General features: G+C 50.3%; 8 protein-coding genes across 8 annotated transcripts; 5 read left to right on the top strand and 3 right to left on the bottom strand.

The window, feature by feature from the left end:
- Window positions 1–36: 36 nt before the first annotated feature.
- On the top strand, window positions 37–2686 carry N7508_002785 (wax synthase family protein; the record flags this gene model as incomplete). Its single annotated transcript, XM_058460851.1, has 4 exons — window positions 37–680; window positions 726–1080; window positions 1292–2133; window positions 2185–2686. 4 exons carry the CDS (start codon window positions 37–39, stop codon window positions 2684–2686), a joined length of 2343 nt encoding a protein of 780 aa, XP_058321428.1.
- A 445-nt stretch (window positions 2687–3131) lies between these two features.
- On the bottom strand, window positions 3132–9138 carry N7508_002784 (putative AMP binding domain protein; the record flags this gene model as incomplete). The annotated part of the gene is made up of 6 exons (XM_058460850.1): window positions 3132–4089; window positions 4140–4743; window positions 4798–5007; window positions 5054–8868; window positions 9002–9024; window positions 9079–9138. 6 exons carry the CDS (start codon window positions 9136–9138, stop codon window positions 3132–3134), a joined length of 5670 nt encoding a protein of 1889 aa, XP_058321427.1.
- Window positions 9139–9891: 753 nt separating this feature from the next.
- On the top strand, window positions 9892–10889 carry N7508_002783 (40S ribosomal protein uS7; the record flags this gene model as incomplete). Its single annotated transcript, XM_058460849.1, has 4 exons — window positions 9892–10025; window positions 10280–10463; window positions 10520–10634; window positions 10687–10889. The coding sequence occupies 4 exons, from the start codon at window positions 9892–9894 to the stop codon at window positions 10887–10889; spliced, it is 636 nt and encodes a 211-aa protein (XP_058321426.1).
- A 469-nt stretch (window positions 10890–11358) lies between these two features.
- Window positions 11359–13805, top strand: N7508_002782 (SDA1 family protein; the record flags this gene model as incomplete). The annotated part of the gene is made up of 4 exons (XM_058460848.1): window positions 11359–11405; window positions 11488–11523; window positions 11596–11883; window positions 11933–13805. The coding sequence occupies 4 exons, from the start codon at window positions 11359–11361 to the stop codon at window positions 13803–13805; spliced, it is 2244 nt and encodes a 747-aa protein (XP_058321425.1).
- A 456-nt stretch (window positions 13806–14261) lies between these two features.
- Window positions 14262–14978, top strand: N7508_002781 (uncharacterized protein; the record flags this gene model as incomplete). Its single annotated transcript, XM_058460847.1, has 1 exon — window positions 14262–14978. The coding sequence occupies one exon, from the start codon at window positions 14262–14264 to the stop codon at window positions 14976–14978; it is 717 nt and encodes a 238-aa protein (XP_058321424.1).
- Window positions 14979–15303: 325 nt separating this feature from the next.
- Window positions 15304–16589, bottom strand: N7508_002780 (uncharacterized protein; the record flags this gene model as incomplete). Its single annotated transcript, XM_058460846.1, has 2 exons — window positions 15304–16176; window positions 16230–16589. 2 exons carry the CDS (start codon window positions 16587–16589, stop codon window positions 15304–15306), a joined length of 1233 nt encoding a protein of 410 aa, XP_058321423.1.
- Window positions 16590–18017: 1428 nt separating this feature from the next.
- N7508_002779 (DUF2293 domain-containing protein) lies at window positions 18018–18949 on the bottom strand (the record flags this gene model as incomplete). Its single annotated transcript, XM_058460845.1, has 3 exons — window positions 18018–18494; window positions 18554–18676; window positions 18731–18949. 3 exons carry the CDS (start codon window positions 18947–18949, stop codon window positions 18018–18020), a joined length of 819 nt encoding a protein of 272 aa, XP_058321422.1.
- Window positions 18950–20218: 1269 nt separating this feature from the next.
- On the top strand, window positions 20219–22440 carry N7508_002778 (PHD finger domain protein; the record flags this gene model as incomplete). The annotated part of the gene is made up of 2 exons (XM_058460844.1): window positions 20219–22200; window positions 22251–22440. Coding segments are annotated over 2 exons (2172 nt in total), but the record flags the coding sequence as incomplete, so codon positions are not given.
- Between the last annotated feature and the right edge of the window lie 349 nt (window positions 22441–22789).

Below are 22789 nucleotides of genomic sequence, written 5' to 3'. Positions count from 1 at the left end.
TGTTCTGTCGAGGCAGGGATGTCACCGCCTTAAACTATGCATCTATACAATGTCTTCACATTCCCTGTCGTCCGCGACGGTCTCATCGCCAATACAATCCTTGTGGCTGTTGCTACGATTTTGGTGATCTTACGATTTGTGTCGCGTCATATTCGAAAAAGCAAAATATGGTGGGATGATGCATTCTGTGTCGCTGCCATGCTGCACACATATGGAATGCTAGCAATGCATTACCTCTATGCTCGCCTTGGTATGCGCCATAATTTCAAGCAGATTCCACCGGAAAATACTGTGATCATGTTGAAATTGCTCATCGTTTACCAACTGGTGTATTACAATGCCATGGTCTTGGCGAAATTCTCCTACCTCTTTCTCTATCTGCGCATCTTTGTGACACCGGAATTTCGCATTTTGACGTGGGTTTGCATGGGCTGCGCTGCTGCATACTGGACTGGAAGTGTGCTCCAGGTATTTCTCCTCTGTACACCCTTTCAGAGAAACTGGAATCCGACTCTACCAGGTCATTGCGGGAATCAGAATGTCGCTTTTACAACAATCGGAGTATTCAATCTTCTCACGGATGTGATGATTATGATCTTGCCCATCCGCTTCATCTGGAAGTTGCAGATGTCCATCGCAACTAAGATGGCATTATACAGTATCTTCGGACTAGGCATCTTGTGAGTTATCTCTCTATCCTATCATCACAAATACTAATTGATTAGTATTTCTTCCATTACAATCATTCGCATTAAAGTCCTCACCGCAGTCGACTTCCTCGATCTTCCATATTCCATGATCTGGGCTGCCTTCTGGAGCGTCACTGAACCTGCACTTGCCACTGCTAATGGATGCGCACCAATGCTCCGACCTATTCTCAAGGCCGCATTTCCGTCTCTGTTTAATACTGCCAAGGCTGAGTACGCCACGCAACCGGCAAGTGGTCCTATTCTGAGCAAGAGTAATACGTCGAAACGAATCGATGAGATGGATAGTGAGTTTCCACTCACTCGATTGGAGGAATCGAGATCTAGGGACGATGATTCATTGAATTATCATTCGCAGGATGATCGCTCGCATGTACATCATACTCCCAGGAGTGTTGTTGGTCCTAAAGGGCAAGGGCTGTATACTACTTAGCTCGTCAATTCCATATGTTTAATTCATAATCATCAAATAAGAGGCAGCAGTCTCTACTAAATCTCCGAATAGGTGCAAGAATTGTAAACCCGACGTAGATATCTCAACAAAACATCTATAACTAATATGAATTATTGGCCTGACAAACCAGGCACTAACACCAATCTCACGTGGGCAAAGATTGACAACTTGGATATCGACTGGACTTCATCTTCAAAAGGCTTGCCCCTATTCCGCCATGGACAAAACAAAATATTCAAAGATCCCAGAGGTCCTCACTCTATATGCAATCCACTGTCTACTACCGGCAAGCCTATTCCTAACCACACCAAAGCGATCAACCCTCCGCTATCTCTCAATTCCATGCTCAATATGGATTGCCTACAGAGCCATAACCCTAGCCGCAAAACTAGGTCCTGGCTTTATATGGTGTGAATTCGCCCGTCTGACCTTGACTATCGTCCTCCAATCTTTCAATTGGTTACTTCTCAACCCGAAAGATGTCTCTGATCTACCCGTCGAAGCTGGCAACGGCTTTTCGCGTATTTATTATGTTGTTCGGCTCTTTTATCAGCCGAGGGGCATTAACACACCCTGGCAGATTAGAAATGCGCCACAGCAGCCGGCTTATTATCACCGTAGGGGTCTGAAGGAGCCCTCGCGAGGTCGCTTCTTGCTTCGACAGCTCGTTATTGCTCTTTGGCAATATCTGGCGCTGGATCTCTTTGCTACGCTTGCTTTAGAGCAAGCGCTGGAGCAGGAGAAACATGGGGCTCTGCCGTTGGTTGTTCAGTGGGATTTGTCTGTTGAGCAATGGATTGAACGGGTTATTTCGAACCTTGTGGCTGGGTTTGTCGTCAGTCGTATTCTGATTGACTTTCACCATCGGGCTTTCTCTATCATTGTTGTTGGGCTCTGGTTTGACTCGCCATCTAACTGCCCTCCGTTGTTTGGGAAGGCTGGGGATGCTAGTACAATGCGAGGGTTTTGGGCGTAAGTTGCGCTCTGGCATTTGAGTAGAAGGAGAATGCTAATGAGATATAGGAAATTCTGGCATCAGTTGCTCCAACAACCTCTTACCTCTATGGGTACTTTTGTCACCCGCGATTTACTATGTCTACCATCCAGGTCTCCATTAGAACGCTATACGAACGTATTCGTTGTGTTCTTCCTCTCAGGAGGACTGCATGTCGTCCTTGATTTCGTGCAAGGAATTCCCATGCGAGAATCTGGAGCCGTTTTATTCTTTGCCATGGCTCCACTAGGACTGTTGATTGAAGATGGAATCAAGGCACTCTGGAAATCTCAGACCCTATCAGGGAAAAGTACACCTCGGCCGATGTGGCAGAAGACTCTTGATCTTCTCTGGGCTATGGCTTGGTTGGGTGTTACATCGACTTGGTATTTCTATCCGCAGATGCTGAGACCGCAAAACCAGGCGCTGGTTCCCTTTACTTTGGCACATCAGGTGCCGCTTCCTGTGTTGGCAGGGGTTGTGCTATTTGGTGGTGTTATGATAGCATTTGTTTTTGAGGCAGAGGTATAAGTTGGAGACTGATCATGTTGCGGCGGCTAGCGTCTTGCATTTGTTTCATATCATAGCATGGGCCCAAGCCGGGCTCTTTTATATACCCCTTTTCATGTAAGTGGCAGCAGATGAACTTGGTTAAATATCGATTAAACAATCATAAATCAGGTCGCCTATAGGTGTCTTTAATTCTACCCGTGAACCAGAGAATGGCATTAAAAACAGAAGATATCAAACGCAGTGAAAATCGGGTAGTTATGTATGTACAGAGCGCAACATGCAAGAAGGGCGAAGTAAACACAAGGCTGATCGAGGTATTTGGGCAAAAATGAGCACTGAACAAACCAAAGCGCAATGCTAGGTGAGAAGAAGAAAAGAAGGCCACAGAATCGAACGACCAATGAGTATACCCGGGACATTTGAGCAATAAATGACGGAAACATGTATAACATACGCGCTCGACTTAAGCATCGTAGCCCGTTCCATCGTAGCGTCGCGCAGCACTATTGCTGCTTGTTGTGCGGTGGAAGTCTTGATGACCGTCATCCCCCAGGGCAGACTGGTACATCAAGGCTTCTTGAGGCCAATCGTCAATAATTCCGCTGTCCTGTGTTCTGGGTCGTATTGGATCGGCATATGCTGTACCAATTGTTGGCGCATTGCTATAATCCCATCCCTGCTGGCTAGGAAGCGACTCTCGTCCGGTTGAGGGCCGCTCACTACCAGGGGGGATGAACCCTTGTGATTGCGGTGGCATGGCAGTGTTGCCCATTTCAAAGCTGAAGCGGAAGTCGCGCTCAGCGCCGGCGTTGCCATCCACCTGGTCCAGCGTGTCGTAGTGTGAGTCGTCAAACTCGGTCATTAAAGTAGCAGACTGGGGTTCCTTGATGTGAGGCACGGCTGGATTAGGCTGTGGAACAGGGTTTGCCGCCATGTTATCGGTGGGGGTGTCAAGCTCATGCGGCATTGGGGGGGGCACGTCGGTATTATACGTAGCTTCTGGGTGAATGGTTTCCTCCAGTGTCACTCCAGCGGGAGAGCGGGGAAGAGGTTCTATCTCGGGGTTCATGGTCGAGTGGCGAATACTGTTGCCCATGGTACTTCCAGGCTTGGAGATTCTGCTCATACGGTGCTGAGGCAGTTCTCCGAAGGGGTTGCCGGAGCCCTCCATATCGCGAATGCTGAATTGAGCGATTGTTCGCAGCTTCCGAGTTACCCAAGATGCCAGGACCTTTCCACGCTGCTTCTCTCCCAGACGAGAACGGGGGAAGTCGCCGTGAGAGACGAATGCAACAATATCGGCCACAACTTGGTGCTCGTTAAGAACAGCATCAACGATAACAGGGACGAGAGAGGCCAAGTATGCCTTGCGAGTGACTTCAACCACGACAACAATCAATCCACCAGCTTGGAAAATGGCGCTATAGATTATGTTAGTATCAAGCAGTTCAATGAAGTGTGAAATACTTACCATCCTCCATTGACAATGTTTCGATGACACCTCTCCACAGACGATTCAATATCCATCGGGAAATGGTTCAGTCCGTTGACTTCAAAGGTTTCACCAATGCTTCCAAGAAGGAACAACACCTGCATCTCGACCGGCTGACCACCAGGACCAATCGGCCGAGTGACAGTGTGAAGGAAGCCGAGGTCACCAGTCCGGACATAAGGCACGCTGGGATCACCATCCGCAACACGGCCATTCAAACGTTCGGAATCAAACTCTTGCTTTGACTTGTAGAATCCCTGAGCACAGGCATCGGATTGAACCCAAATCTCACCGTACTCGCCGACATGAGCCAGTGTGCAGGTTTCTGGGTTCACAATCGCAATCTGCGTATTGACTGGCACCATACCCGAGTCTTGCAACAAGAGCGCGGTAGGATCTGCGTCTGGGTCGACGGGGTAGATGAGGCCTTGACGAAGACTGCGTAGGTCGAGCCAGAGTTCAATCGGTTCAATGCACATGTACGATCTTGTGGTAACCATGGGGTTGAGAACGTGCGAGTAAACGACGTTGATCGCAGTGCGGTCCAAGCTGGCATTGGCAAAATGCAGGCGTACTTTGCCGTCTGCGAGATTAATGTCAGCTTTTATCCAGCCCTCCACATGGCGCTTATACATACAGATATCTACTCTGGGTCTTCCCTCTGCGGATATCATCAGGTTCTTCAATTCCTGAAGCTGAAAGCCCTTTCCGGCCATGGCACTCATAGCATAGTCCAGCATCTGGCTAGTGGCGTAAGTATCCTTGATCTTGTATCGAGCAAGGGTGACGAAAAGGGTCATTGGGTTTTGTGCAAAGTCGACGGGAGAAACAAGGTACGTGGGGGCGCCTATTTCATTAGAATGGAGGGCATCCAACAGGAACAGCAAACTTACCGACGAAGATACCCATCAAGCAGGTGTGAAGGAATCCAAGTCCCAGTGTACTACGCACACTTCCAAGTACCGGCCTCGAGCTGGTCATCTGGCAAGTCTCCTTCTGAACCTTGCACATACCCATGATAGTTTCGTGGGAGATGCTCACAGAAATTCTGCGCTGATCTGGTGTCCAATAGGTCCAAACAAGAGCTGGCAGGCTCCCTTGGAGCCAAGTATCTTTCACAGTATAACCAAGTTCACGGCATCCGTGAGACTGCTTGGAAGGTTTTGTAGTGTTGTAGATTGCGGGAACGCCAATTCGAAGAACCTGGGCAGATTGCTTGATGTGTTGGGAGACAAGCTTTTGTCTCATGACATGGTCAACTTCCGTGTTAACGATGATCGCCTTGACGTTGAAATCGCTGATTATGTGCAAGAATGCAGGAGCGTCCTCGGAAAGACGGTTCTGATCGATGGGTGCCATGGGGATTACAACAGCACCCAAACAGAAGCATGCGTGGATAGCATAGATGTAGTCTTCCGAGTGTGTGTACATCAGAACGAGATGATCTCCTGGTCGTACCTTGACCTTATTCTTCAGGTAGGTTGCGACCGCAGAGACCTTCAAGTCAAACTTCTTCCAAGTGATACCCTTTCCTTCCTTTCCACGGCCATCGATAGAGCAGTAAGCCAGCTCTTCCGCTTGACGGGAGACACGCCAGTGCAGAAGGTCGACAATCGTGTTGAAGTTGTTCAATGGTGTGGATGTGCGGTCATCCATCACAACGTCGCGGTAGTCTACACCGGAGTACTGCTTCTCCTGGTATGCAAGCATGTCCTGTCGTGATGACAGGGCAAGAGGAGACCAAATACCTCCCTCGGGGTCAACGCCAACAGGCAAGTTCATCACCGACCGTTCAACTCCAAACTTGACGTGTACTGCTTGCAACATACCAGCCTCGAAGTCTTTGCGACAGAGCATGTTACCAATCTCCTGTCTGCCGTTCTTGGTGACACGAGGGAGAGTGTTGGGTGCTGTGAGAAGAACACAATATACCCGAAGGTGATGCTCCTGGTACAAGACCTCCATACACCTGTCTGCTAATGAATCCAAAAGGACCATATCAAGCTGCCTTGGTGGGCCACCAGAAGTGGTTGGCGCTGTCGAGGCTGAATAAGACTCCAACACAATGACCGGAAGATGTTCTTCATTCACAAACACGTCAAAGGCAGTACAGTCGTGGATCTTCGGCACCTTCTTGAGGATGCTGACAGTTAAATGTTGAACGAAGAAATATCGGTGTTCGACAATCTCTTGACCGTGCTCCACCCACTCCACCTTTTGGCGGAGGCGATCTTCATAGAGACCAAGGACGAACAGTCTGCCCTCAATCACACAGCCGAGCAGACCAGTGCGCAGGAACTCAGGTTCCACAAGGATTGGAGTTGGGTTGGCCTCTTCGAATTTATAGGGGCGAGCATGGAAAATTGCCTCAGTGTGCTTTGGCAATGCCCAGAAGCCACCAGATAGAGATGGCGAATCAACCCAGATCTCTCCAACAACATTTGGTGTGCAAAGTAAATTGGTCTCGGGGTCAACCACAGCAAGGGTTGCGTCAGGAATCGGGTAGCCAAAGGCACCAACGCGAACAGCATGAGGCATACTACTGGCATACTTCCGGGCATCCTCGCCCATGGCAAGCACAACAACTTCATTGCTCTTTAAGGCCTCTTTATCGAGAAGAACTTCGCTAAGCTCGTTCTTGTCGCTCTTCTTGGGCGCAGAGACACGTGCTCCACCACCTAGAAGACTGCTTCCGAAGCCAGTCTTGTGCTCCGACTTGGTAAGGCTTGAGTCTTCTTTCTTGTCATCATCACGGCTGGCAGGGTCCATTTCGTGTGTCAAAGCACATCCCATTCGCTCTTCGCCACCCAGCCAATCACGCATACTGATGACCATACCTCCATGCTCTGGCAAGCAAAGCATCGGGGCAACAATTTCTCTGGCCCGGGGATTCCTCATTGGACGAAGCCATCTGTCTGCCAGGATTTCATGGAATTCAGGGTCGAGAGTAAGGGTATCGATCAAACAGATTTTAACGCTGCTAAAATTAGGCTCCGAGTTCTTCTTGAAATGTCTGGTAGACATCGGATCTTGTTGGTAGTTGTATGTGGCAATCTTCAAACCAGAGTAGTCGGTTGCCATGACTGTAGCCTTGTATTTGGTGATGAGGTGGGCATATAGACCGGGGGTCTCAACAGCTTGGTTCTCATGCCACACAGTTGTGTGCCCACCGTACACAGTAAACAGAATGGCCATGATCATACCGATGCCCTGTCTCGGGTCGAGATAACTGATAATCGTCTCGCCCTTGGTTCCATATTGCCTGGCGCTTGACTCTGTGGGTACCGTGGAGATGATTGCACTCAAACATGCCATTTGGTGCATAATTGTCCGGTGGCTCATCACGACACCGCGCATGTCACCCGTGGGGGCACGGGCGAACTCAATGTAGGCCAAGTCGGGGACTTGCAGAGCTGGCGTCTCATCCTTCTTCTTCGGGTGAAAGCTGCCAAACTCGTTTGTTTTCCACCATTCAACACCTCGTGGCCAATTCAATTTCTGCGCTGTGATGTCGCGTTGGAAGTTCTTCAAATTGTTTTCGGTGGTCAAAGCCAAGTGGGCTTGCGTCGATGTAAGCACGACGTTGAGACTTGTGTAGTCATCCAAGCTGTTGATGGGCACTGCAACAACTCCTGCAATGAAGCACCCCATGAGAGCAACCGCAAATTCAATTATCTCAGCCTCGCGGTAAATCAGAGCAACTCGGTCTCCGCGGTAGAGGTTACTCTTATCGCGAATGACTTGAGCAACCTTCTCCGCACGGCTAGACAGCTTTTCCCAGGTGATGGATGCAATTTCCTTGCCTTTAGGATCCAGTACCCAATATGCCGGCTGCTTTGGGTGGGCTCGAGCACGGTGCCGTAATACCGTGGGTAGGTTGTCAAAGTTGGCCATAGGGATATTCTTGTCATGCGGGTCGTTCAGTGCGAATGGAATCTCTCGAGGTTCAAGGGGCAGGAGATGCTCAATCGCCGGTCCATGCTGAAGTTCATGTGCGGGGATTAATGGCGGCGCCATGTTTGCTGTGGGTGAGAAGGCCTCTCCGGACTGAGAATAGCGGTGGAAGCCACCTCCATAGCTATCCCTATAGTCATCATGCTGTTGCCCCGCAAAGTCGGAAAAGTATCCTTGTTGGGAATCAAGCATTGTAGATTGTCTGGTGGGCCCGCCAGACCCAGGATCGTAATACCCCATACCATCATCCGCATACTCGGCTTGGGCATACTCTGGTTGCGTATACTCAGCCTGAGACACATACTCGGGCTGAGAGCTCGGATTAAAGGCATAATTTTGGCTCATTAAAGTTGCGGTTCTGGAGTTATCTAGACCTTGCGAGCCGGGGATCGGTGGCCTTGGAAGGAACAAAGAGTCGTAGGAGCCCGATGAGGGCATCCGGTCCCGGGCTTGGAGCATGCCCGCGCTATCTCTGTCATGAGATCCCGAAGTTATCAGTGATGGATCATGTGCGTCGGTACCAGCGCTATATCCGAGACCTCCGCTTTGCATGTCGTCGTAGCCACCTGAGTAGGTGGGGGATTTGATATGTTGTGAAGAGTCGGCAGTCGGCGGGCGAACACTCAAGATGGCCGGCGGGGCCACGGATCCGGACGCGGAGCCATCGTGAAGGGAATTGGCGTGGGTATTGATATCAAGAGGCTTGTTTGGACCGAGAAACTGGGAAAGCAAGACAGTCCGTCGCTTTTGGTATCTTTGATGTTGTTAGCTCTCCATAATGTGCGGCTGCGGGTCAAGACTGCGCAAATGACGGTTCCAGTGTCTCGGTAATGATTTGGTTGAGGTGAGGGGATCGTGTCCTAGCAAGGTACTGTCGCGTGTCTTACCCTTTCTCGGTGATATCGCCCTCCTGTCATAACGTGTGAGCGAAAAAAAAAATTGACAAGCGCATGCCATCACATACCTCCAATTCCCGATCTAGGTGCCGCAAAGCGGCCTGGAGCTCAGGGGACTCTTCCGCCATTTGGACAGAGTATCGAAAGACCGCAATTCGGGGTATGGTAGAAACGCGGGGGAGGGAGATGGAGTCAAGGACGCCTCATCGCATGGGCGTCTCAAGGGCGCAAGTTGTGTAGAAGAGACAGACTCAGAATTGCTGAGGATTGCCTGGTCGCAAGTAGTCGTTTTTAGCCGGGGAAGATCAATTGTTCTGTCTCCGCAAAGGCCGCAACGTCACCCGCTAAGGCTAAGGGCGGTCAGACGAACCGAGTGTTGAGACATGTATACACTTGCTATATATAGGATGTTGGATGTTTTATAGGTGTTTCTCGTGTCTACGTTTGTGTTGTGTTGCTGCGGTTCTAGTGTTCCACTATTTTTGTTCTCTTTTGAAATTAGTAGAATGTAGCTGTCAGGTACCGTCTTGTCTTGGACTTGGGGCAATAGATGCCGAGGAGTCTGTAGGTACAGATAGTGACTAACATGTAGACTGGGGCTCAATTCCATTCATGGTAAAGATATATAAGGTGTCAAATAGGCCAATTGTATACAAACTTCCAAGTGAAACTGATCATCGAACAGTTCATGCCTGAGGTGTCACAATTCAGGCACAAAGGCAAAAATCAGGTGACCCCACATACTGCCCTAAATCACATGACCCCCGCACAACCTAAGCGAGTCCACCAATTTCCTTCGTGGATATCCGGAACCTCATCGACGTTCAATCACCAAACGACAACCCGGTCAATTTTCCCACGAACCCCTCCGAACAGTCAACATGTCCGACAACGGGGACGTCGAGGTCGCCGCCTTCCCTGTCCTTCCCAAGGAGGTTTTGGCCGAGCAGGGCAGCGTTAAGCTGTTCAACAAGTGGAGCTACGATGATGTCGAGATCCGTGATATCTCCCTGACGTGAGTGCTTCTCTGCGATCCTCTATGCGCCAGGTGAACTTTTGTTGTGTGCGAGAAAAAGCGATACGAATTGGGAGGATTTTGCAAGAATCTTTGGTGGAGGAAGGGAATCTCGAAATGTCTGAACGCAGGGCCACAACACACCATGGGTCAATTTTTTTTTCATCGCACACAACAGGATCGCATCAGTGCGCTGGAGGATTGGACAATGCATGGATATCAAAATTTGCAGAGGTGCTGACCCGCCATCACAGCGACTACATCCAGATCCGCTCCCCTGTCTACCTCTCCCACTCCGCTGGTCGCTATGCCGCCAAGCGTTTCCGCAAGGCTCAGTGCCCAATCATCGAGCGTCTCACCAACTCTCTCATGATGAACGGCCGCAACAACGGAAAGAAGCTCTTGGCCGTCCGCATTGTCGCTCACGCTTTCGAGATCGTACGTGCCGCTTCGCCCTATTCGAACGTCTCAGTCACTAATATTGTATCACACAGATCCACATCATGACCGACCAGAACCCTCTCCAGGTCGCCGTTGACGCTATCGTCAACTGCGGTCCCCGTGAGGACAGCACCCGTATCGGTTCCCAGGGTACCGTCCGTCGCCAGGGTATGTAGCAATCCACTCCGACAGTATTATCAATTTGCTAACCCACTTGCAGCCGTCGATGTGTCTCCTCTCCGCCGTGTGAACCAGTCCATCTCTCTGCTCACCATCGGTGCTCGCGAGGCCTCCTTCCGCAACATCAAGAGCATTGCTGAGTGCCTTGCTGAGGAGCTGATCAACGCCGCCAAGGGTTCTTCCAACTCCTACGCCATCAAGAAGAAGGACGAGCTCGAGCGTGTTGCCAAGAGCAACCGGTAAAGGGGTTGTGTTGGATTTGTTCTCCGTTTGGTCCTCTGTTTACGATTACTGGAATGGACGGGGGTTTTTAACCGGGATTCAACGGATTTGCATGCATCTGCGGGGCTGTACATATTATACAGTCAAGGAGAAAGCTCGATCTAAAAAGGGAACGAAATCGGAAGTCTTTCTTCAGTAGTTGATATGCGATCATGAAGACCTTTGGTTGTAATGACCAATTTCCTAGGAAAAAAAATTTCTTGACTTCAATTTGAATCGAGCAATTGTATTCTGTAGTTTGTAAATCAATAGATTAAGTATTAAATGTTGGACTAATGGACTTGAATTGTATAGTTCTAGCTTGACATGATTGATATTGAGATTTTTCTGTCGCTTATCGATACGGAGAAAAAAAGTTTCGGACCTGGAGTCGACCGCCCGCCAAACACATCTTCTCCAACCACCCCCTTCTCATTTAAATACTGCCAAGATGGTGAAACGCAAGCTTGGAGCCTTGGAAAAGGTCGAGGCTGATCTGTATGTGCTTTTTGCCAGTCGATCCGCCCGTCGATCAGAGCTTTCAGTCCGAGATACTAACGTCTTTCTTTGCGCTCTACAGGCCCAATTTACAACACAAGATTCGCAAGGATCCCAAGTAAGTCAACGAGGGGAGTTTCTGTGGTCACATTCTGCTAGATCAGGGCTAATATCGCTTTGCGCTGCTCAGGTCTTACATTGAGGATTTCCGCGCTCAACACTACCAATATGAATCCCACCGTGAGATCTTCATGGCCTCGCCCTCGTCCGCTACGGATACCGGTGTGATTTCTCTGCGTGACCTCATTGACTTCATCTCCCATGTGGCCGACTGCTATCCCGATATCCTGAAGGACTTCCCGCAACAACTCATTGACATGCTCATGCAGCACCACTTGGTGTTGGAGACTGAGTTGCGCGAGAAGCTGGTTGGTAGTCTGGTGCTTCTGAAGAAGAAGGATATCATTGACTCCGCTACGTATGTTGATTCTTCTCCGAATCCCCTGTTTTTGTTCTAACGATTTTAGCCTACTGCACACTCTCTTCCCCATCCTTGTCGCCACACCTAGCAAGACTCTGCGTGCTTTGCTATTCCAGAAGATCCTTTCGGAGCTTCGTACTTCAAATTCCAAGACCACCAACCACAAGTTGAACCGGACTATGCAGACCGTTCTCTTCAACTTGGTCACGTCGGATCGCACATCTTCTAAAGGTCTCTGGGCCATCAAGATCACCCGAGAGCTATGGAAGCGTCAAATTTGGACTGAGGCCAAGGCCGTTGAGGTCATGAAGGAGGCTGCTTTGTCTGAGAACGAAAAGGTCATCATTGGTGGTGTCCGTTTCTTCCTCGGTGGTGACAAAGAGCGTGAGGAAATGGAGGATGAAGACAGTGACGAAGAGGCCGTCAGTGTTGGTCAAGTCAAACACCAGCTGACTATCAACAAGAAGACCCGCAAGAAGGCCCGTGCCGCCGAAAAGGCCATCAAGTCAGTCAAGGCCAAGGAGAAGAAGAAGAACCAGCCCCACCCTCTTAACTTCTCGGCACTTCACTTGCTGCACGATCCTCAAGGATTCGCCGAGTCTATGTTCTACAAGCATCTCCAGAACCAAAAGTCCAAGTTGAACTTGGAACAGAAGCTCCAGGTTCTCCAATTGGTGTCCCGTCTCGTGGGTCTACACCAGTTGCACATTATGCCTCTTTACTCCTACTTCCAAAAGTACCTTACTCCCCGTCAGCCATCTGTGACTTCTTTCCTGGCTTCTTTAGCCCAGGCTTCCCACGACTTGGTTCCTCCTGATGTCCTCGAGCCTCTCATTCAAAAGATTGCCAACGAGTTCGTGTCTGAAGCCTCCGCTGGTGAGGTTGCCACCGCTGGTCTCAATGCCATTCGTGAGATCTGTGTGAGACAGCCCTTGGCCATGGATGAGACCTTGCTGCAGGATCTTGTCATGTACAAGAAGAGTAAGGATAAGGGTGTCATGATGGCCTCCAAGGGTCTTCTCAGTCTCTACCGTGATGTGGGAGCACAGATGCTCAAGAAGCGTGACCGTGGTAAGGAAGCTTCCATGGGTCTGCGCGCTGGCACGAAGCAAGAGAGACGCTTCGGTGAGCAGCAGGCTGGTGGCATCGAGGGTCTGGAACTTTTGGCCAAATGGAAGGATGAGGAGCGCCGCAAGAGGAACGTGGAGAAGGGTCTTCCTTCGGACGCTGAAGAAGATGACGAGGAGGCCGACTGGGCTGCCTGGAATGTCGAAGATGATGACGACAGTGATGACTCTGGTGAATGGATCAACGTGGAAGAGGATGTTGAGATCGAAATGAGTGATTCCGAGGATGAAGGCAAGGCGCCGCCCTCAAAGAAGGCCAAGGCAGATGCCGAGGCTGAGAAAAAAGACGGTGAAAAGGAAGCCGAGAAGGAGGAGGAAATGGACTTCATGAAGCTGGCCACCACCCGCATCCTCACACCCGCTGATCTTGCCAAGCTCGCTGAGCTCCGCACCCAGGCATCTGTCGATGCTCTTCTTCCAGGCAACAAGGGCAAGCGTGCTGCTCCCTGGACTTCGCGTCACACTGATGACCCTCTTACTGCTCAAGAGATTGAGGGTCTCGCTGCTCTGTCTGCTGCTAAGGCCACGCGTGAGGAGAAGATTGCCCACGCCAAGGAGGGCCAGCCCGACCGCTCTGAGCGCAAGTCCAAGGAGGCTAGACGTAAGGAGCGCAAGGAGGAGCAAGGAAAGAGTACTACCAACAAGGAGAAGGCTCGTCGCAAGAACTTCCTCATGACGCTGGGTAAAGCCCGCAGCAAGAACAAGAGAAGTTTGGTGGAGACTCGCGCAGTGCTCAAGGCTCATCACGATCGTGCCAAGCGTGGTGGAAAGCGTGGAAACATTGGTCAATGATAGAGTTGAGGTCTGTCATGTTTAAAAATAAGGATTGTTCGTTATACATTTGCTGTCTTTTGACATTGATATGTTCGTCCAAGCATAGGATATATAGTGCTATTATCGGCGTACACATGAATCTACATAAGTTAAAATTACCCATTGACTTTAAACCCAGTAGTAACTTCCATCAGACTGTAGAGCAGCAACTTTGAATATAATCACCTCCACCAGATTGGCTATACTTCATGATGTCACGTGGCCGTTATCCCGCATTCGGACTAATTGAAACGTCTGGTCGCGCGTCCCGCGAAAAGGTCGCGTTGCCCAGCGACCATCGCTCATTCTTTTTCTTTCTTCCACCCCTCCCTCACCTCCCTACGTCACACTTGCAGCGCACATAGTCGAATATCGAGCCATCAAGTCCTCCCAAAATCAAGCCTTCAGAAGACAAAATTACAGTGTTCCCCAACAATGCCGTCTCTCGTGGCCTCCGCCCCCTCCAACAGTACGCTGTCAAAGAAGCGCCGCTTCCAACCTCCCATCACGGGATACTTCACAACCGCTTCCCAGCCAGTGCCTAGTGGGACACCTGCCGTCTCACACCATCACCATTACTCCGCTGCAACATTCTCTGCTACACCTGTCGTCCCGGCCAAAGTGCAATCTTCTCTCCTATCCGTCGGAATGCGGGTTCGGAAGTCCGTGGCAGAGGGTTATAGAACCCACATGGCTAAGACTGAAGAGAAGGTTCCACTTCATGCAGGTGTCGCTCAGACTCCCGCTGCTCAACCTTGCAGCGCCGAACTTACTCCTTTCTCTGGCTCTACCAAACGGCCGTTCGACCACGATGAATATCTTGTGAATGATGACGGGGATGCCTTTTCGATTCCGCCGAGTAGTCAGCAGTCTACATCGTCATATACGGGGGCGTTGGGTGGCCACAAGAGAGATTTGGATTTCGACAGTGACATGCTTGACGATAAGGATTACTATCCGCAATCCAACACTTTCAATGACGAGTCCTGGCAAGATAACTCGTCGGGAGTGGGACAGAGCCGTCGAATCCTCGCTGTGCGTCGCAACATGGTCCAACAGCCTGCTATGGACTTGGATGACTTTGAGGAAGCCTCTTTCCTTCGCCGCCGAGAAGAAGTTGATGCAGACTATGCCCATATGGATTGCGCTTAGGCTTCTTGGTTTCCTTGACTTTTTCCATTTTCTCTTTCGCCACTGTGTGGCATGCTACAATTTCCCTTGCCTATCTTTGGGTCTGCCCGACTCGATCTACCACATCGTATTATACCCTTGTTCCTCTATGTTGTACCATATCACTTTGTATCATTATCCTCCGCCTGCAGTCTGAATATGCTTTTCAAGCCAATGTACACTCATTCTCCAATTTTAAAATCCTATTGTCTGGAATAAGCCCCAAAGAATAAAGTCACCACATATCTATGCGATGCTCAAACGCCCAATAGGAACAGTATGCCCCAAACGCCTATGCAACCCAATCCTAACCGAACAACCACTTCCTCCAACTCTGCCTCCAGGGCTTCCAAGTCCCCCCAAATCGATGATTGATACAAGCATGATGGCTACTAAACCCCTCAGCCCCACTATGCCTCTGTCCATTCCCCCAAGCATTCAAAGGAAGAACACACAGCCCGCCAAGCATCTTCCCATCCTTCGCCTCACTACCATCAATACACAGGGTCTCCTTCAGCTGATAAAACGGTGCCCACGTCACCCGCTGCACAGGAAACGCCGAATAAGAAGGAATCAAATCACCCAGTCCTTCATCAGCATCGACGGATTTCTGAATGAGTCGATGGTCTGATGGTAATGTTTCAGAAAGAACATCTAAAACGGCATCGGTGAATACACCCGGTCCCGTTATCTCCAACGTTGTCATTTCGTTGTATCGCGCGCCCCAGATGTGACTCTGTGCTATGTGTTGTTTTGTGTGTGATAGTACGCGCACAATTATTTCTCGTAGAAGGGGACTGAATCGTTGTGGTGCGTACATCGTGTATTGCAGGAATCCGTATCTCCGTACCCAGTGCCAATCTTGCATTTTCTCCGTTGAGGCGAAGGGTTCGTCGATTTCTATTCCTATCACCAGTGAGATGTTGCTATTGCTGTTGGGTATGGCGGTGTTGGGGTCCTGGTTGAAGAGTGTGTTTTGCATTGATGGACAGGTCCTTATGCTTGTTGCTGGGTATACATCGACGTCTGCGTAATAGCCGCCGTAGTACCAGAGGATGAGGTAGCGAAGGAGATCGCCACGGAGGACGTAGCCTGGGTAGGATTTGTAGAGATGTTCAAGTTCTGGGATTGAGGCCAAGGTTTCGGTTATGAATTTGTCTGCCCATTTGGCGTTGACGAGCTGGTGAGGGTTAGTCTTGTCAACGGTTAGTGGGGGAGTGCTGGGTGTCTTACTGAATACTTCCACTCTGGGTTTTTTTTCTCGAACTCGAGGGAATCGTCGCCTCGCTTGTCGTTGTCCATCAACATTATCTGCCACACTGTATCCGGAGCTCCGACATCGCCGCCTAGTTGGCCCTCGATCTCGAGGTCGCGTAGCGCATTCGAGAGTCTGGTCTCATATTCGTAGTTGGGATTCGTGCGAAACGGGGATTGATGGAGATACTGAGGTCGGTTTTGTAAAGGCTCGAACCGGGCATCCGGTCTGGCGCTTGGCAGCGGTAGGTATTCGAAGAGGACAAAGAGAACCACGATAGCGGTTATCAGGGCTGATCTCTGTCGGTTCAGAGACCCCAGGTATGAGCGGCGCCACATGGTAAGTGATTGAGAGCCATGATGCGAATGTGGGAAACGTCTTTGTGAAACGCGGACTTGGGCATTTTCCATTTTGGGAAGTTCTTCGAATATGGTTTGACCGGGTTGGACCCTGTGTGCTTATTGTGGAGATGTGTGGCTTGGCTGCTTGGCAGATCAGCGTTCTATTCTTGGTCTATTTGAATAGACGAGTATACAGTAGCTATGAAAGACTATATAGAGAAGATCAGAACCGTTGTCGACTATTTCATATCTATAAACGTGCAGCCCTACAGTTGAGATCAGTGGGTCTTGGCATCAGAGTGGGACCAGCCACGTTCTGTGAAGCTTGATTCTACAATAGGGGCATTTCGGATGTTGGGCAGTGGCTATGCAATCATTGCATTAGAACTACGGAATTTCCAGCATCGAACAAAAATATACAATTGCACAACAGCCCTGGCAAAGTTGTTCTTTCTCATGGACGCTAGCTGCTTCGAGTCATATATGGGTGGGGACACCTCTTTGTACGTGGCGTCCTCAACATGATATGCTTGTCTAGGATATTTTACCGGCAAGGCTCACAATCGCTGCAATTTTTGATTCCAAAGCTCAAGCTCAAGCTCCAATACCACATCAACCATGCAGCATTCTGACTCCAGTAACCGATTTCCTCCTGATTATCGCCCCCCCCAATCATGATGCATCTTCATGTCTTCTATGTCCCTATCCTTTGCGGACTATGTGATGTCCTTGCCATTCTGAACGCGGCTCACCTCTACATCATTGGCCCAATTTGACACCCTAATCGCAATGTCCCGCTGCGCTTCCTCAGGTTGCGTTCATGAATCACTTGTATCTAAGGATCGCCACCATGCCATTGACTCTGTCTGTTCTCGCTGGCTATAACAGTGTTCATAATCGAGGATGGACGACAGGGCTGGTTTTCCCCCGTGCTTCCCTTTACCAAGACAACTTTGAATTTCGCCTGATCATGTCTTGTGCTGAGATTTGAAATAGTTTCGGCTTAGTTTCGATTTACCTCGGGCCATGAAGTAAGTAGGAGGCGAGGATATAGGAGACGGATTGCAAAATGGGTTGCGTTGAAATTATACACAATTGTGGAGACCAAGAGATGAGAATATACGGATACGAAGACATAGTCGGGGGATGTACATAGCTTGTAGTCTGATCCATCTGGACCACGATACTCTTTTTCTTTCTGCCTGGATCATTTCTTTATTGTGTATACATCTATCGAGACACAAGTATATCTCCAACTCCATCTACTGATCTCAAAGTAACTGATCATATTCTCATTGCAATCCATAACACCTAGCAGAGCCAGTACAATATCACCGTCTCTGTCCATGTAGCCATATTCTAGCCACAAAATGTAAACAAGCCCCGAAAATGCATAAACCATCAATCCATCCAAACTCATCTCTATCACGCCAGTCGCAAAGCCAATGGACTATGTCCCTTCTCATCCTTCTCAACCTCCTCCTCCTTCTTGATCGTAGAGCCCTGCCACGCCCGCTCAATAGCCTGAACTTCATCCCAAACCCGCTTCCTCGCCTCATGCCGCTCAAGACCCTCATCAAGAAGCTTATCATAGTCCGTCCTCACATGGCGAATATGAGCCTCAACAGCCAAATGTATCCGATGTTCATCAGATATCCGAGCCGTCCTGCCCACCCGTCCAGATCCTTTCAAGAATGCATGGTCGAGAATAATCTCCAGGCTTGCCTCGGGCATTAGAGGGAATTCTTCCATGAGGAGTTTGCGGTTTTTGCGGGCATCGTTTGCGTCACGAACTTTTACTGCGTCTGCGCGTGATTCTGCTGTTGCTTCTGCTGACTCGAGGACTGTTGTGTGAATTTCTGATGGGACTCGGATTCCGAGTGTGTGTTTGCCGTTTGGTTTCTGGGATGTATGTTAGAATCGATATCATGTTTTTGGAGAGGGGAGGGGGGTTGTCTTACGTAGACTAGATAGACTATTTGGTTTGATTCTTTGGTCTTACTGCGGCAGTGTCGTGTGATGTACACATCGCCTTTGGGGACAAAGATATATTCTTCGGGCATAGGGACACGCTCGACAATATTCTGCATGGGATATGTTACCTGGATGATCTAACCATCGAGTCAGATGGAACTTACTTGTTCAAGTGGATCATCCGAGACAGGCACAACAGCAGTCCATGGCTTTGCTGTTCGCTTCTTTGGTTTGGTCTCGTTGAGCACTTCTGATAGTGGCTGAGTCTGAGCCGCATCTGGCGCCGCGGGGCGGGCCTTGCCACCACGATTCCGTACACGCCTCTTCTTTCCTTTGCGGTGAGGCTTGCCCTTGCGGGCTTTGGGCTTGGTTACATCCGCCATGTTGGGTGGGATGGCTCAAACAAGGAGCGTCAGGGCGATGATTTTGACGCAGTTTTGTGATATGTGGAGGATGTTCAAGTCCAATCAGATTAGGTCAAGGGTTGTTCATCATATGTTGTATTTGGACATGTTTGAAGTCAACAATGAATGATCTTTGATGCTTCACGCCAGGCACCCTGTGGCGTTGTGGCGCTGTGGCTGAGTTAATACCTAAATTGACAGGCCAATATCCCTTTCGCTTTAACTAAGCTGAATAAATTGACAGTGAGATGATTATAAGTGAGTATCTACTACAAGGTATATTGTACTATGCTTGAATGCCTCATGAGATAATTCTCTCCTATTTGGTACTTATGACATTTGGCCCCAATGCACGTTCCCGGTATTTAGCCGGCCCTTTTGGGCTTTGTCTTACTCTCTGACAGACTTTACGCCGAGCAAGATTTTGCACGCTACTACTCCGTGCACTGTAGGAGATGATATGATATAACATAACATGGAGTAGAGTAGTGGATTAGAGATCTATATATGATATGGATCACCCCAGAAACAGCAAATTGAGATCCGCCGATCTCAAGATTGTGTTAACTCCGAGCCGAGAAAGAAACCTGGAAGTGGGTAGGGGCATGCCAGGGGTAAGTTAACGTTGAACTGTACATGTTGGTCACGTTACAGAGGAACTTATAGAGTTCCCCCTTCCTGCCTTCTACAACTTCCCCAACACCACTCTGATTTCTTTATGTACTGTATACGGGGTGGCCGATGGATCATGTCGTCATTGGACTGGCTACTCCGGAACTAAACCGCAAAGAACAAAGCGCAGCAAATCAAGTTCGCCGAGTGGCTCGTCTTCAACTGCCCCGAGGCTGGATCTCGTTTCGGTTTGGTCTGGATCGGCGCCCCCAAGGGCAAGTTTAGCGGCCTAAGGAGGTGATAGGCGCACTTCCCTGCAAATGTGATCCATAACAGGGCTCAGATCTAGGCTGTACACTTTGTAGGCTCCAGGCTGTAACCTGGTTAGATGTTATCCGTTCCTGCATAAAGTCCGGAATAGCTGTGGATATCAGTGGAGGTCAAAGAAAAGTCCCCACGTAAAAAAACGAACTGAGAAAAAGAAAAACATTCCGTTCATCCCTTGATCAGCATTTTACCCTTCAATGCTCCCCTCACATTCTGCTCATTAAGGTTGCCAGGGACATTCAATGGTGCTGACATGAGTTGGGATCCTGTTCACAGGTATGCTTTGCGGGGTTCTCTTGTTCTATAGTCACTCATGGATTTCTTCAGCTTCAGCTATCCCGAACCGCAAACGCCGACGAGGACTCCGGCTTCGTTCGACTTCCCCCGAAACTCGAGTCCAGCTTCTTCGATCCGAGAGTGACCTGGGATACCTCCGACCCTTATGCCTCCAGTCCGGAGCTGCATCGTACACCCCAGAGGTTCGGCCCCAACTCGACCTTGAAGGGACAGGCGAGTCATGGGGAGAGCTACAAGGGGAGGGATCAGAGGGCGGAAACCGATACGGCTAGGCGGATTCGTGCAGTGAGGCCGAACCAGAGTGCGAGCGAAGACTACCCTCCAATGGGCTCGGCCAAGTCAGCGGCGTCGATGCAAACACCCCCTCCTACCAGTGCGTCGAGGCGGAAGATCCCCGAGTTCGATGAGGTGGACGGCTCAGGGGGCATGGGTCACTTGGAAACGCCGAGTCGTCTTCTGGGGGCGTCTCCTCGCATGTTTGGCAACCTGCAGTCCTCGCCCGACTTGTTCCAGCTGGCTTCCTTGGATCCCACGGGCTCTCCTTTCTTCCCACAGCAGCGGTTGTTCTGGGATCAGGATCTAGAAAACGCCGGTGAAGTTCCTCTGCCCAGCAACAATGCCTTCGATTCCCGTCAAAACTCCGACACACACCACATTCCTCAGCTACCAACCATCGATAACTCAATTGATCTCCCTGAGTTTGGGAACGGGTTTGGGATTTCGGCAGCACCGCCAACAGATGCTGCTCTCTTCCCTGCTCCGTTCTCGACTTCTCCCCGGGTCCCGGTCACCAAGGCGGAGGATCCAGCCTTGTTCCTGAGCTCTCCCGCCCGACGGTTTGGTGGTCCGCATCTCACGCCGCAGATGAGGACTCTGCATGGCATTCGGCAGCCCTACCACCACCAGGCGGAAGAGTCGAAACGGGAGGAGCTTCTCCGTGCTCAGGCACCAGACGGGCAGCGACCTCCATCGTTTGTTGGTCTGAGCGAAAGCGAGGAGGAAGATGACGATTTTACACCGAGGGGCACACGACCAGGGCTGACCCGCAGTGTAACTCACACTGCTATCACTAGCTCCCACCGGCCACTTAGCCAAGCTGGGGGTATGATGGCATCCACGAGCGGGATCCGCAAGAGCCCCTCCAAGGGGCGTTCGTCTCCGGCGAAAGGGATGCGCCCTACCCCCTTGGCTCGGGCCAACTCGGTTGCCACGGGCTTGCCCACGCGTTCCTCGTCTGTGGTGCTTCGTATTGGCCGGGATGGCCGTGCAAAGGCTGAAATGGAGCCTGTCGATGAGGGTGCCACTGGATTGACTGATCCTCTGACTGGGATGGATCTTGATGGCTCTGCAACCGAGAGTGAAGCCGACCCGGCTGAGTACTCAGATTATCCTGTTTTACACCGTGCCCAGTCTTCCTTTTCGATCTTTGACCTCAACCGGCGTCCACTTTCCCGCAGCGATTCCGGCTCTCGACCTCTTTCAAAGGGCTCATATGCTTCTACTGTCGGCTCTTCCCATTCGGGTCGAATGTCGCCTTGGGCTGGCTCTTCAAGAGGAGCCGGGCGAGTGAACCGCCGCGGATCTCCTGATATCAAGCGGACCCCCAAGCGACACTCTTCTTTGCTTCACTCCGACTCTACCTATACCCGGGGCAGCGCGGCATCCGACTCGTTGCCCGGAGAGGACGACGATAGTGGTGATGCCACACATGCACTCCGACAGGTCCTTAAAGAACGTGGCCGTGGGCCTAGACCTTCTTTGAATACCTTTAACAACCGGCTTTCCCGATCATCCCATACCTTCACTCACCTCCGGTCATCCCCTCCGCGCCTCGGCAGCGATTTCGATATTCACCCCAGACACAATGCCTCTCCTACCACTCTGACCGACCCCGATCTTGCCACACCCAGCACAGATCGTCATAGCAATCCAAGCAATGGTACACGATGTGTCTGCCGCTCGATGGATAATGGTGGCCATCTCATGATTCAATGGTGAGTCTATTTGAACATGTCGAGTGCTGCTTTGTTCTAACAAGTCACAGTGAATCATGCACACACTGGCTACACACCAGATGCGTCGGATTGGAGCGAGCAAACTTGCCCTCTGTATACGTCTGCGTCTTCTGTGCCCAAACACCATCAAGACAGAAGCGCCGTGTCCGAACCTCTTACGTGCCCACGGGAAATGCCCCTCCCTCTCCTTTGGCCCACAAGTCCTACCGCTTCCGGTAAACATGATAATACTGGATCAGTGGAAGACTGCCTTGTTTCTTTTGTGTCATTCTTGCCCACCCGGGCTCTTTATACGATGCATTAGCCAGGCCACCCTGCCCCTTCCTAATCCTGTGGCCCCTCATGATACCTATGTACTATTCCCTCACATTCTGGACAAACCAGAATAAAATCACTCTATGCTTATACATTATTTATTCGAGTACAGTAGTCTACCAGAGCCCCGCATATCGGCGTGGCGACCCGATCTCGGGAGAGGGGCCGGCATAGATGTAGTCAGACACGACCTATCTAGTCTTGAGTCTGACCTGCTCATTGAAAACCGAAATATTGCTTGCTTTGGCTGTCC

This window comes from Penicillium antarcticum, assembly GCF_028974205.1.
Source record: "Penicillium antarcticum strain IBT 31339 chromosome Unknown utg000003l_segment0_segment0, whole genome shotgun sequence".
In the NCBI taxonomy this organism is placed as follows: Eukaryota; Fungi; Ascomycota; class Eurotiomycetes; order Eurotiales; family Aspergillaceae; genus Penicillium; species Penicillium antarcticum.
Note: the sequence above shows the minus strand (reverse complement) of the source record. Positions and strands in the feature narration are given on the sequence as shown.